Below are 13,985 nucleotides of genomic sequence, written 5' to 3'. Positions count from 1 at the left end.
CGTCTGCTAAATGCCTAAAATGTAAATGTAATGTAAATGTACACAGCGCTGAGCTGCATTGCACTCGTCAAGTGTAGGTGGTAAGATGTTCGATTGCTGTGCACGTGTCAGAGGGGGTGTGGAGCAGCCTTGTCCTCCCCAATCAGGAGCAGGGACCAGCATTAGTGAGAGGATGATTGACGGGCAAGAAATTGGATGCGCTAAAGTGGGAGAAAAAAGGGAAAAAAAAAAAGCTGCAATGAAATTTTAAAACATCCAACTGATAAATGAATAATACAAATAAAGAAAGTATCCTTACATAAATAAATTTGACTGGAAAATTCCGAACCTGGCAACCCTGTAGCGACGTCAACCAGGCGAGGTGAATAGCGCCAGTGCCTTCTGCTGTGTAAAGTGAATATCGATTCATCTTAAATGAATAACCGATTCGAATCGTGGCACACGTGCACCCCTCTTGTGGTGCTTTGTTACATCCCTACATTTAACGAATAAAGTGCGCACACCTTCAATTATATATAATATTAATATGTTAAATGAAGTAACAATAAAACAAGGCGCTGAGTCAAAAAACCCAAACAGCACAGTACAGCTTGGTGATACCATAAATGAAGTAGCCAGTTCATTATCAAGTTTTGTACGCCTTTGATCAGAGAAATGATCAAACTCTAGATCGAACTTACGACTAATTTAAATAGTACACGTTATTGCTGACTCGCCTGGGAACAAATCAAAGTCTGCAAAAGTCATATCCAGATCTTGCATATTTTTCATGGTTATTCAAGCTGAGTTTATCACCCATTTCTTTCTTTCCTTAGATCTTTCTCAAGCTTTGCACTTTTTTAATTGGGTGGCATTGCTAGGGAATTGCTAACTACGCTCTTTTAGCTTAGTTGCTTTTCTGGTGTGTTAACTTTTGTAGGAACATTAACGACCATACTATATAACACAGAGGCGTTCATCCAAGATAGAAAATGATTACATTTTGGGCGTTTGATGTTGATGCAGATGTACGCTTCTCTTTCCTCCAGAGAAAAGTGTGTAAGCTCTGATATACTTGGTGTTTCCTGCAGGTGAATTATGGTTGAAAGAAGCGCTGGACTTCGAGCTGTGTCACGAGTACCAGCTATCAGTGGAGGGTGCACGAGGCAAACCCTCATTCACCGACATCGCCATGGTTATAGTTAACATCACAGACATCAACGACAACCCGCCCGCCTTTAGCCGTGGAGACTACAGCGCTGAGATCAGTGAAGATATCTCTCCTGGAACCACAGTGATGCAGGTATCATGAAGATTTTCACTTAACTGTCCTCTCTGCATGACGATAACACTATCAATGAGAGCCAAGTAAACTGCTTTCTGATCCAACCTGCCCTTTTCCCACGCCTCTGGTCACAGTGACAGTTACATTCAGCCAAACACGCTCAGCCAGTCATTGAACAACTTAATCCCTAATGTTCACTACAGCACTAACGTTTATCATGCGAAATGAACTTATTGAATACATTTACAGAATCTGTTTGTGTTCTGTGAAGCACGGGCAGTACAGCCAACTATATGGTAATTAAATAAAAGGCAACATTCTGTGGTACCTACTCCACTATCTATAGAAATATACATAAAATTAACCATGACATTAAAACCACCTCCTTGTTTCTACGCTCACTGTCCATTTTATCAGCTCCACTTACCATATAGAAGCACTTTGTAGTTCTACAATTACTGACTGTAGTCCATCTATTTCTTTACATACTTTTTTAACCTGCTTTCACCCTGTTCTTCAATGGTCAGGACCCCCATAGAGCAGGTATTATTTAGGTTCTAGAGCATTCTCAGCACTGCAGTTACACTGACATGGTGGTGGTGTGTTAGTGTGTGTTGTGCTGGTATGAGTGGATCAGACACAGCAGCACTGCTGGAGTTTTTAAATACTGTCTCCACTCACTGTCCACTCTATTAGACACTCCTACCTAGTTGGTCCACCTTGTAGATGTAAAGTCAGAGACGATCGCTCATCTATTGCTGCGGTTTGAGTTGGTCATCTTCTAGACCTTCATCAGTGGTCACAGGACGCTACCTACGGGGCGCTGTTGGCTGGATATTTTTGATTGGTGGACTATTCTCAGTCCAGCAGTGACAGTGAGGTGTTTAAAAACTCCATCAGCGCTGCTGTGTCTGATCCACTCATACCAGCACAACACACACTAACACACCACCACCATGTCAGTGTCACTGCAGTGCTGAGAATGACCCACCACCCAAATAATACCTGCTCTGTAGTTCCTACTCTGAAGAGTCCTGACCATTGAAGAACAGCATGAAAGGGGGCTAACAAAGCATGCAGAGAAACAGATGGACTACAGTCAGTAATTGTAGAACTACAAAGTGCTCCTATATAAGAAGTGAAGCTGATAAAATGCACAGTGAGTGTAGAAACAAGGAGGTGGTTTAAATGTTATGGCTGATCGGTGTATATCACAGGGCCCACACACTCACACTTTGGGCAATTTCTAGTAGCTCCAAGTAACCTGTCTGCATGTCTTCAAACTGTGGGAGGAAACCCGAACACCTGGAGGAAACCCACACAGACGCGGGGAAATCATGCAAACTCCAGACAGAAAGGACCCGGACCGCTCCACCTGGGAATTGAGCCCAGGACCTGTACGTGCCGATGTGAGGCGATAGTGCTACCCAATGAGCCATCATGAAACCAAAGCAAATAATATTAGTACTTTGCCGCCATCTCAATGTCAAGCAAGCTTAAATCACATGCGGTCAGACAAGAAATAGGTCCCTGAAAATCTAGAAAATCGTCGCATCGTTACACACCCAAAACATTGTAAAGCATGATTGACAGTGTAACATGTTTCATGAGCTTATTAATTGCAGACCAGATTTGGTGGTTCTTTGGTGGTTCCAAGTATAAGAACATGACACATGGTGAAACATGTACTTTGTACTTATGTCCAGTTGATCTTGGTACCTGAATGTGATTAGATGTGGCTCCCAGTGACATTCCTGACCTGAGTGAAATATAAATAAGATTCCACATTGTAACGATATTGGAGTGCAGACAAACAAGCTCCACCTTGCTGACAAGGAATTAATAGGCCATGTGACACAGTGTAAACTAGGCTATAATGTAATCTATCATAGAAGTTTTGGTCATGTGTGCTAAAAGCGGATTTTATTCCTAACTGCCCTTCCCTCCTCCCTATTCCACCCTCTCTCAGGTGACGGCAATCGACCTTGATGGACCACTAAACAATCTCATCCACTACTCCATCGTGAGTGGCGACTCGAGACAGCAGTTCAGTATCGATCCTCGGAGCGGACACATCAAAGTGCGCTCTGAGTTGGACAGGGAAGAGGTGAGCACGTTTAATCCACGGGTACGAGAAGCAGGAGGCGAGTACCTACTGCCGTGTACCTACTGCGTCTCCTCCCGACAGGCTCGGACTTGTTTTCTTCTGCTCGTGGTTTCAGTTGTCTGATTCATGATAGGACAATAGATTGCTCATTTTTCAACTTAAGGTGGCTTATGTAATTCACCATACTCACACGAATCCGTGTGAGTGCAGTGTTCAAAACGAGCTGAGTTAATCCCGGTGACATTTCTGTTTCAGATCACACACTATTCGTTAACTGTTCAAGCCGCTGATGAGGGCAAGCCTTCTCTGTCTTCGGCTGTCCAGGTGACGCTGACGGTGTCAGACGTCAACGACAACCCACCTGTCTTCTCTCAGACCAGTCACAGCCTCGTTCTGCAGGTATTGGGGAAATCCATCTTCATCCTGAGATAATACAATCCCACATAATAGATGGCAGCCTGAGGACCTGTTCAGTCATGCTTAATAAATCAAGGGATTTGCTCATTTGGCATTTATTTCACAGTGGTATTTACCCCTTGCTATTAACCTTCTTGGATGCAGCATCATTAATCTTTTTTAAGTACAGAGCTAGCTTTGCTTACTTGGAAAACCTTTTGACAGCTGTTTGCCTCCACCCACTTTGTCTATCAACAGAGGACCTAAATTATTTTACCCAGTTGAGATGGTCACATGTTTGGGCTTATACACCAATCAGCCATAACATTAAAACCACCTCCTTGTTTCTACACTCACTGTACATTTTATCAGCTCCACTTATCATATAGAAGCACTTTGAAGTTCTACAATTACTGACTGTAGTCCATGTTTCTCTACATACTTTTTTGTACCTGCTTTCACTCTGTTCTTCAATAGTCAGGACTCTCCCAGGACCAGCACAGAGCAGGTATTATTTAGGTGGTGGATCATTCTCAGCACTGTAGTGACAATGACATGGTGGTGGTGTGTTAGTGTGTGTTGTGCTGGTGTGAGTGGATCAGACACAGCAGCACAGCTGGAGTTTTTAAATACAGTGTCCACTCACTGTCCACTCTATTAGACGCTCCTACCTAGTAAGTCAGAGACGATCGCTCATCTGTTGCTGCTGTTTGAGTTGGTCATCTTCTAGACCTTCATCAGTGGTCACAGGATGCTGCCCAAAGGGTGCTGTTGGCTGGATATTGTTGGTTGGTGGACTATTCTCAGTCCAGCAGTGACATCCACTTTTATCCACTCATACCAGCACAACACACACTAACACACCACCACCATGTCAGTGTCACTGCAGTGCTGAAAATGACCCACTACCCAAATAATACCTACTCTGCAGTGGTCCTGTGAGAGTCCTGACCATTGAAGAACAGCATGAAAGGGGGCTAACAAAGCATGCAGAGAAACAGATGGACTACAATCAGTAACTGTAGAACTACAAAGTGCCTCTATATGGTCAGTGAAGCCGATAAAATGGACAGTGTGTGTAGAAACAAGGAGGTGGATTTAATGTTATTGCTGATTGGTGTGCTGTGTATCTGCTTGTTTGGAAACTGGGGTCAGAGTGCAGGGTCAGCCATTGTACAGCACCCCTAAAACAGGCAGACTTAAGGGCCAGTCCAATGGTGGCTGACAATCTTCCAATTGATAGCCCAAAGCTTTACCCACTAGGCTACCACTGTCTCCAACTGAGCACTCAATTTCAATGACCAGTTTTTTAGACAGATCTCAGATTAAACTAATGACAAATAAACAAATTAGTGATTAACAAAACAGGCACAGGTGCTTGCATATACAAATATGCAATTTGCAAAATCATATGCTATTTTTTTTCTTTTATTAAAAATTTAAATCAGGACCAGTTTGGATCAAAATGAATATAGAAACTGCATACATGAAAAGAGGCTTAATAATTGGGGCCTGAATGATAGAAGCAATAAATGCTAAACTATTCTACATGTCATGGCATATAATGTGTCCATCATGACAACTGCACGGCCTGAAAGCCTGTTCTTTACAGTAAGCAAATCAGGAGGCTTTCTGGGAAGCAGAAATCATTATAGGAAATCAATACATAGTTATTCTATAATGGTCTAAAGAGTATGAAAATGTTGTGATTAAATGTTTTGACCTCTTAAGTCAACTCTCCACTGTCTGTTAGAAATCCAGCATGTGTCAGGTTACTCTCACCATCCCAAAAACTGATGGGGTGTGCTAGGTGGGTTGGTGAAATATGAGGGTTGGCTATTGTAAATTGTCGCTGAGTGTGACTGAGTGAGTGAATGGGTTAGCGTGTGGTACCCTGTGCTAGACTTCTGCCCTGTACAGGGGTGTTCCAGACCTTGTAGAGACTTGCTAAACTGCATTAGGACTGTTCTGACAGCTTGTGGGATTTTCCTTTAATTCATCAACAAGGCTCTCAGTATCATAATATGGTCTTACAGATGTGAGTTAAAATGTAAAAAAAACAATGAAATGCTCTAAACATATTGATCACTGCCACACTCACTTGTTTTACTCTTGGTAATAAGACTAACTACCAGTGCTTCAGTTTTAAATAATAGAAGAGACTGTTGGTAATAACACTACCAGTGCTTCAGTTTTAAATAATAGTAGAGACTGTTGGTAATAACACTACCAGTGCTTCAGTTTTAAATAATAGTAGAGACTGTTGGTAATAACACTACCAGTGCTTCAGTTTTAAATAATAGTAGAGACTGTTGGTAATAACACTACCAGTGCTTCAGTTTTAAATAATAGTAGAGACTGTTGGTAATAACACTACCAGTGCTTCAGTTTTAAATAATAGTAGAGACTGTTGGTAATAACACTACCAGTGCTTCAGTTTTAAATAATAGTAGAGACTGTTGGTAATAACACTACCAGTGCTTCAGTTTTAAATATGGTAGTTAGTGTTATTACCAACAGTCTCTTCTATTATTTAAAACTGAAGCTCTGGTAGTTTAGTGTTATTACCAACAGTCTCTTCTATTATTTAAAACTGAAGCTCTGGTAGTTAGTGTTATTACCAACAGTCTCTTCTATTATTTAAAACTGAAGCTCTGGTAGTTAGTGTTATTACCAACAGTCTCTTCTATTATTTAAAACTGAAGCTCTGGTAGTTAGTGTTATTACCAACAGTCTCTTCTATTATTTAAAACTGAAGCTCTGGTAGGTAGTGTTATTACCAACAGTCTCTTCTATTATTTAAAACTGAAGCTCTGGTATGGGAATGAAAAAGTAAAATACAATGGTTTGTTTTCATGTTGTTTTCAATCCCAATTTTCTGCTCTGTGACAGGAAGGGGAGGCTGTCGGGAGTAGCATTATGCAGCTTTCGGTTAGCGACAGAGACACACCTCAAAACGGCCCTCCATTCACTTACCACATTGTGTCTGGAAATGAAGGCAAACGCTTTCACATCGACCAGGGGGGGCTTCTGTCCATCGCCTCTCCACTCACAAAGAGAGGAAAGCCTCAGCATCTGCTTAAAATTCAGGTAAAGGTTTATGAAGTGATAAACTGCAGCGTGCTGTATATGTTTAAGGTCACATGTTTACATATATCCAAGCAACACATTCTGTATCTCATGACGGCTTTGGAATTAAAATTTTTTTTTAATTGAACTGTGACTAGATGATTAATTACAGTTTTTTAGATTGTAGAAATGGGTGTACCAGTTTTAATAATGCTAAATTAGATCTGGTTCATGGGTTAAATGTCCTGAAGTTTTGTATTCTATTAATGTATACACCGATCAGCCATAACATTAAAACTACCCCTTCTTGTTTCTACACTCATTGTCCATTTTATCAGCTCCACATACCATATAGAAGCACTTTGTAGTTTTACAATTACTGACTGTAGTCCATCTGTTTTTCTGCATGCTTTGTTAGCCCCCTTTCATGCTGTTCTTCAATGGTCAGGACCCCCACAGGACCACTACAGAGTAGGTATTATTTAGGTGGTGGATCATTCTCAGCACTGCAGTGACACTGACATGGTGGTGGTGTATTAGTGTAGTGTTGTGCTGGTATGAGTGGATCAGACACAGCAGCGCTGATGGAGTTTTTAAACACCTCACTGTCACTGCTGGACTGAGAATAGTCCACCAACCAAAAACATCCAGCCAACAGTGCCACATGGGCAGCATCCTGTGACCATTGATGAAGGTCTCAAAGATGACCAACTCAAACAGCAGCAATAGATGAGTGATCATCTCTGACTTTACATCTACAAGGTGGACCACCTAGGCATGAGTGTCTAGTAGACTGGACAGTGAGTGGACATGGTATTTAAAAACTCCAGCAGCGCTGCTGTGTCTGATCCACTCATACCAGCACAACACACACTAACCCACCACCACCATGTCAGTGTCACTGCAGTGCTGAGAATGATCCAGCACCTAAATAATACCTGCTCTGTGGTGGTCTTGTGGGGGTCCTGACCATTGAAGAACAGGGTATGAAAAAGTATGTAGAGAAACAGATGGACTACAGCCAGTAATTGTAGAACTGCAAAGTGCTTCTAGATGGTAAGTGGAGCTGATAAAATGGACAGTGAGTGTGGAAACAAGGAGGTGGTTTTAATGTTATGGCTGATCGGTGTATATTGACTCAATGGTTTTAATAGCTTGGCTATTTTTGTTTGAATATCTCAATAGGTCACTGACAGTGGACACCCACCTCTTTCCTCTATATGTGTGGTTAAAATCAATGTCTCTGAGGAAAGCAAGTACCCCCCTACAGCCACCCCACTGGATATATTTATAACCATGACTGAGCAGACCTTCCCCAGACAGGTCATTGGAAAGCTGCATGCCTCTGACCAAGACCCCCAAGACATCCTGAGTTACAAGCTGGAATCCCCAACCGGTGGCCTCTTCTCTATTGACTCTTCAGATGGAAAAATCGTAGCCGAAGCCCTCCATCCAGGCCAGTACTCTCTTAACGTGACAGTATCCGATGGCAAATTTACCATCCATTCTGGCGTTCGGGTTGATGTGTGGGCTGCATCCCAGCGGGATTTAGATAGAGGCTTCACCCTGCGCCTGGCCAACCTGAGTGCCGAGGAGTTTCTGGCTGATCACTGGCGGACGCTCCAGCGCAGCCTGAGCACTAGGTTGGGAGTTTCTACGCAGGAGCTTCATGTGGCCAGCCTGCAGCAGGATCAAGGCCAGGAGGTTCAGGTCCTGTTAGTGCACAGGGCTCAGCATGGCTCGGCTCGGACCTTTAACCCTCAGTTCATAAGTACCACACTGGAGCATGTTAAGGCTACCCTGGGACTGAGTATGCTTAGTGTGAAGCACGATGGATGTACTGGGGATGGCTGTTCTCCACCGGGCTGTAAAAGCTCTGTGTTGATGAGTGAGGAGAGAGTGAGCCATTACAGCACAGCCCGGGCCAGCTTCATCACTCCACAACACAGCTGGGAGAGCGTCTGCAGCTGTAATGGTAAGCAAAATGTAGAACAGTTTTAATACTTTGTGTGTATTGAGTTACGTTATATTCATTTATTGTGTTTTTTGTATATTACATAATCTGGAGAGTCAAAAATATACAATGGCCAACATTCAGTTTCATTTTAATGTGCCAATTTGATTGTCGATTTAAAGCTCTTTTGACTGTCGACAGTGTTGATTCATGTTTGTAATTCATGACATCATTGTTTTATCGGTAGTTCTTGAATTGCAACTGATGATCTGGACATATTTCCTTATAAAACTGTTATTATGTTATGTTGTTTTAAACTGGTACAGTTGCACTAAATCTGTTAATACTGACACCAAAATTACTATGGTAAATCATAATGACTAGTAAAGAATAAGGAAGCCAAGCCACAAATTCAGGCTAAAATTAAGTCTTTGGTATGGCCTTCCCAGACTTCCAACATCAACTCTATCGAGAATATGTGCCTGGTATGAATCGCGGTGGTCCTTTTCTGTTTTGACCTTGATAACACAGCATTATTTCCTTTAAAATGTGAATGGTTGGGCACTCAGGTGGCGCAGCGGTAAAACACACTAGCACACCAGAGCTGACATTTCAAACTCGTCGGCAGGCTGTTGTTCAAGGGCAGGGTGCCGGATGGTACCTCATAACTGATGCTGGCTGATTGATGGCACCCGCACATCGAGGGTTGAGGGATAATGTGGAAAGGGTGTGGCTCTCCATACACAAAGCTGATCCACATATGAACACGCCTTGTATGGGTAAAAAGATGCAGTGGGCTACTGAACACGTGTCAGAGGGGGCATGTGTCAGTAACAGCTCTCCTCAGTGCTTTAGTTTTATATAATAGAAGAGACTGTTGGTAATAACACTAACTACTAGGGATGTAACAATACACTCTACCCGCGATGCGATGACAAATTATGACAAAGTTTCCTTTTATTATTTCTCTTAAAAATTTAAATAAAATACTGTATTTGTGATTATCTTTTATTTATCTAATTAATTAATGCCCTTTTATTTCTGAGGTAGGTACAAACTATGCAAAACAATTTTGAATTAAGCCCAATTCGGCTGAAAAACCCCGATTTGGCAACCAGGCGTATAGCGCCAGTGACGTTCAACAAGGCGAGGTGAATAGCGCCAGTGCCTTCTGCTGTTTAAAGTGAATATCAGTTAATTTTACATGTCAAATCGATTTGAATCGGTTATTAACTGTATTGTGGTGAATCGTTACATCCCTACTAAATACCAGTGCTTTAGTTTTAAATAATAGAAGAGACCGTTGGTAATAACACTAATTATTTAAAAATGAAGCACTGGTAGTTATTACCAACAGTCTCTTTAATTATTTAAAACTGAACTGAACTAAAACTGAACATAGGGCCAGTGATAGCTCAATGGTTAAGGTACTGGACTAGTAAACAGAAGGTTGTCGGTTCAAGCCCCACCACCACCAAGTTGCCACTGTTGGGTCCCTGAGCAAGGCCCTTAACCCTCAATTGCTCATTGTGTAAGTCGCTTTGGATAAAAGCGTCTGCTAAATGCTGAAAATGTAAATGAACTGATGCTGACTGATTGACGGCGCCTGTACAGAGTCGAGGGATAATGTGGACAGTGTGTGTCTCTCTGTACTGATCCAAATATGAACTCGCCTCCTGTGTGTGAAAAGATGCAGTCGGCTACTGCGGAGGGGGCGTGTTTTAGTCACGGCTCTCCTCAACCAGGGTGGAGGTGAACATCAGTAGAGAGGAAGCGTAATGCAATAGGGTGATTGGGTACATTTACATTTTCGGCATTTAGCAAATGCTTTTATCCAAAGCGACTTACAGTACTGTGACAGTATATTGTTTAAGCAACTGAGAATTACAGGTCTTGCTCAAGGGCCCAACAGTGGCAACCTGACAGTGGTGGGGCTTGAACCTGCGACCTTTTAATTACTAGTCCAGTACATTAACCACTATGCTACAACTGACCTGTAAGACTAGATTGGAAGGAAAATTGGGGGGAAATGCAAAAAATAAAATCAGTAAATTTCTGGAGAGCTTAAGTCTGAACGTTTGTTGAAAATAGTTTGTCAAACTACTCTATTTACTGACACTCTGTCCCATGTGATTGTTGTACCAGCAGTGGTTCGTGTTTCCAATCTTTACAAATTTTGAGATCAGGCTCAAGACAGTAAATACTTCTTGCTGCTCACAGCTATGATTGCACTAACAAATAATCTTTTGTTCATTTTAGAGTCAGCTATGAGATTTGATGGACACGGTTATCTAAAATATCTTTATTGGACAAACGAGGAAGAACAGAACTTCCAGCTGTCGCTTCAGATAAAGACGTCTGATGCTGAAGGGACTCTGATGACAACGAATGCTTCTGATTGGGCAACACTAGAGGTATTACATCTTATGATTCAGCAATCATCTGGGATATTTATTTAGCTGTATATTAGGAGGCTGAAAGACAGTTTGGCTGGAAGAAAATCAATACATACTGCAGGCACGTCTGTTTAATGTAGTCTGGGTATGTGTTCTGTTTGTCTGCTCTTAATTGAATGCTTGTAGAGCATGTAGATCTTTTTAAACAATCAGTACAGCTTAAACTGCTCATGACTTTATTGGTGGATTTAGGCTTCAGGTGGATAAGTCGATTTAGTTCTAAGTAGATGATTGACTGACTAGGTGTTATGAGTTATTTACACTGAATTCATTTTTCATTTCATTCTCAGTAAGAACCCACTTCATAACCAAACAAGACGTATCTAATTGCTCCCAGTGTTACAGGTTTGAACTGCATGTACAAAGTCAGGTTGATGACATGGTAGAAAAGATCAAGATCACATCTTGCTAATGAAGCATCAATCAAATTCAGTGTATGTGACCTATCGTAGAGGGGTCTCATTTATACATTATCATGGAATATTTAATCCAAGTTGCCAGCGGCTCTGAAACATCATCTCGGTATTTCCAAGGTTTAACTCATGCATGTATGCATCTCTCCACTAGAAGCAAGAGCAAGCCTTCAAAAGGAATCATTAATCATTTACACCTTCTTCATACAGAATTGGGTAATGCACATGTGTTAGATCAGCACACTAGTTACCAGCAAACCTTAAAAGTTTCAAGTTTATACTTCAGAAACATCCAGAGTTAGAAAGTAAATCATTTCTAGTTGTTTCCAATTGTGTTTGCAATCACTTTTCAAATGTAAAAATAGTGAAAATTGTAAAAAAACAAGGAAAATATGATGTCAGTTCAGCTGATGTAATATCTCTGAAACCTGACAGCAAGAATCTCAAATCATCAAAAGAAGTTTATCTTCATTGTTAAATTATTAAACAGATTTTAGAACTACGGGATATTCCGCTTGCACACCAGCACCGAGTTTCTGAACTCCCCGGTTCGAAACTCGGTGTTGTCACCGGTCGGCTGGGCGCCATTTGGTGGGCATAATTGGCAGTGCCTGCAGCAGATACTAACTGCCCACCGTATCTGCAGGGTGGGGGCCGGACTATGTGTGGGTGGGTGGTTCTTCATATGCTGTGTAAGGACCCTGATTGGTGGAAGAGACGCCTGTGCAGAATGCAGGGGTGAGAAGAGGAGAGCTGTGCACGTGTATCTGGTATCTCTCAGCAGCGGAAGACACAACTGAGTGCGCTAAATCGGGAGGAAAATGGGGAGAAAATGCATCAAAAAAAAAAAAAAAAACTACTTCCCCCAAACTAAAAAACATGACTATTGAATGGACTCTTAATTAGAGGGTTTACAGTTAAAGTCTTAATACCACCACACTTACACCATAATAATGACACTCTAATTTTAGGTCCTTAACCTTCGATTGGAATTGGTTTAAGTAAATCTTACATTTATGCAATATATTATCATTATTAGGGATGTAACGATACACTCTACAAACTACGATTCACGATACTGGGTTCACAATACGATTTTTCCCCGATTTTTTTAAACAAAATGTTTAAAAAAAGTTTCTTTTTATTATTTCTCTTAAAAAATGAAATAATACTCTATTTGTGCTTATCTTTTATTTATCTAAATAATGAACGCCCTTTTATTTCAGGTAGGTACAAACTTTGCCAATAATGCTTATTGTGTAAAAAACAAATGACATTTTAAAACAAATACAACATTATATAAATAAATAAATAATGCAAATAAAGAAAGTATCCTCACATGAATTTGGCTGGAAAATCCCCCACCTGGCAACTTTGTGAAGTGCAGTCAACCAGGTGAGAAGAATAGCACCAGTGCCAGAATAGCACATGAGCCGTGTCTCGTGAAATGAGCCGTTTCCCAGTTTGTGTTTAGCGATTGAAAATTTTTCATTGCCGTAGCATATGACATATGGGGTGCAATATGCAATATGAGGCGCTCCTAGCAATCATAGGGCATTATAATTAAGTTAATGTAACAGACTTTTCTGTGGTGTAGTGTGCTGACAATGTTTTATGTACGTGTTTACATATTGAGTGAATTTTGTTCCTTTGGGGATTCCATAGCCAGTAAAAAAGTGCGCTTCTTTACACATGTGATCATCTCTTTGTGGTGTGTGCTAAAAAAACAAGACTGTAAAGTATTTTGTTCTTGATAGTTTGTATATGTAGTTTCTTTCTTTCTTTATAAACTCAATAAACTCGGTTAAAACTTAGTTTGGAAAACTTCCAACAATTCTGGGGACGCAGGGGGGGGGGTGTCAAAACGCGGACGAGTATTTACGGATATGTTAAGGTGGGCTGTACTGTGTATTGTAGCTTCAGTTAAATCTATCATTCAATTAATGAGTTATTTTTAGAAAAAAAACCAGCCAGTTTTTCTTTTATTTTCTGTTAATTATTATGTAACAGTAGATTTTTCTCTTCGTATTTACCGAAAGCTTTCTCTGTCCCAACTTGTAAAGTTTTAGCTGTAGGGTGTTTCTGTAGTCATACGACAATTTATCTGAAGACTAGTCCTTTCTCTTTTTTTTGTTGTTGTTGTTGATGCAGACTCTACAGAGAAAGCATACCTTCTTACTTGTCGACTTTGCAGCACCCACAAAAGCTTAAACCCTGATCAAACATGCCTCCTCCTTCACAAGGCCTCTGGGGCAAATTTGCCTCTTCAAACTCCGTCCAGCCCAGCACAACAAAACTGAAACCCAGCAGCCCTGTCTATCGAAAG

The 13,985-nt window shown here is 41.1% G+C and overlaps 1 protein-coding gene across 1 annotated transcript in view; it reads left to right on the top strand.

Moving 5' to 3' along the window:
• The window catches only part of fat2 (FAT atypical cadherin 2), an 81,148-nt gene that overhangs the window by 56,738 nt on the left and 10,425 nt on the right, over nucleotides 1-13,985 (top strand). Inside the window, exons 15-20 of the mRNA XM_063000612.1 lie at nucleotides 1,071-1,282; nucleotides 3,234-3,371; nucleotides 3,627-3,770; nucleotides 6,660-6,857; nucleotides 8,022-8,811; nucleotides 11,050-11,204. Coding sequence (XP_062856682.1) covers nucleotides 1,071-1,282; nucleotides 3,234-3,371; nucleotides 3,627-3,770; nucleotides 6,660-6,857; nucleotides 8,022-8,811; nucleotides 11,050-11,204 — 1,637 coding nt within the window. The remainder of the gene's footprint in view (nucleotides 1-1,070; nucleotides 1,283-3,233; nucleotides 3,372-3,626; nucleotides 3,771-6,659; nucleotides 6,858-8,021; nucleotides 8,812-11,049; nucleotides 11,205-13,985) is intronic.

The sequence above is a fragment of the Trichomycterus rosablanca genome, chromosome 8 (assembly GCF_030014385.1).
Source record: "Trichomycterus rosablanca isolate fTriRos1 chromosome 8, fTriRos1.hap1, whole genome shotgun sequence".
Classification (NCBI taxonomy): Eukaryota; Metazoa; Chordata; class Actinopteri; order Siluriformes; family Trichomycteridae; genus Trichomycterus; species Trichomycterus rosablanca.
The sequence above is the reverse complement of the archived record's forward strand: the minus strand, read 5'-3'. Positions and strand labels throughout refer to the sequence as shown.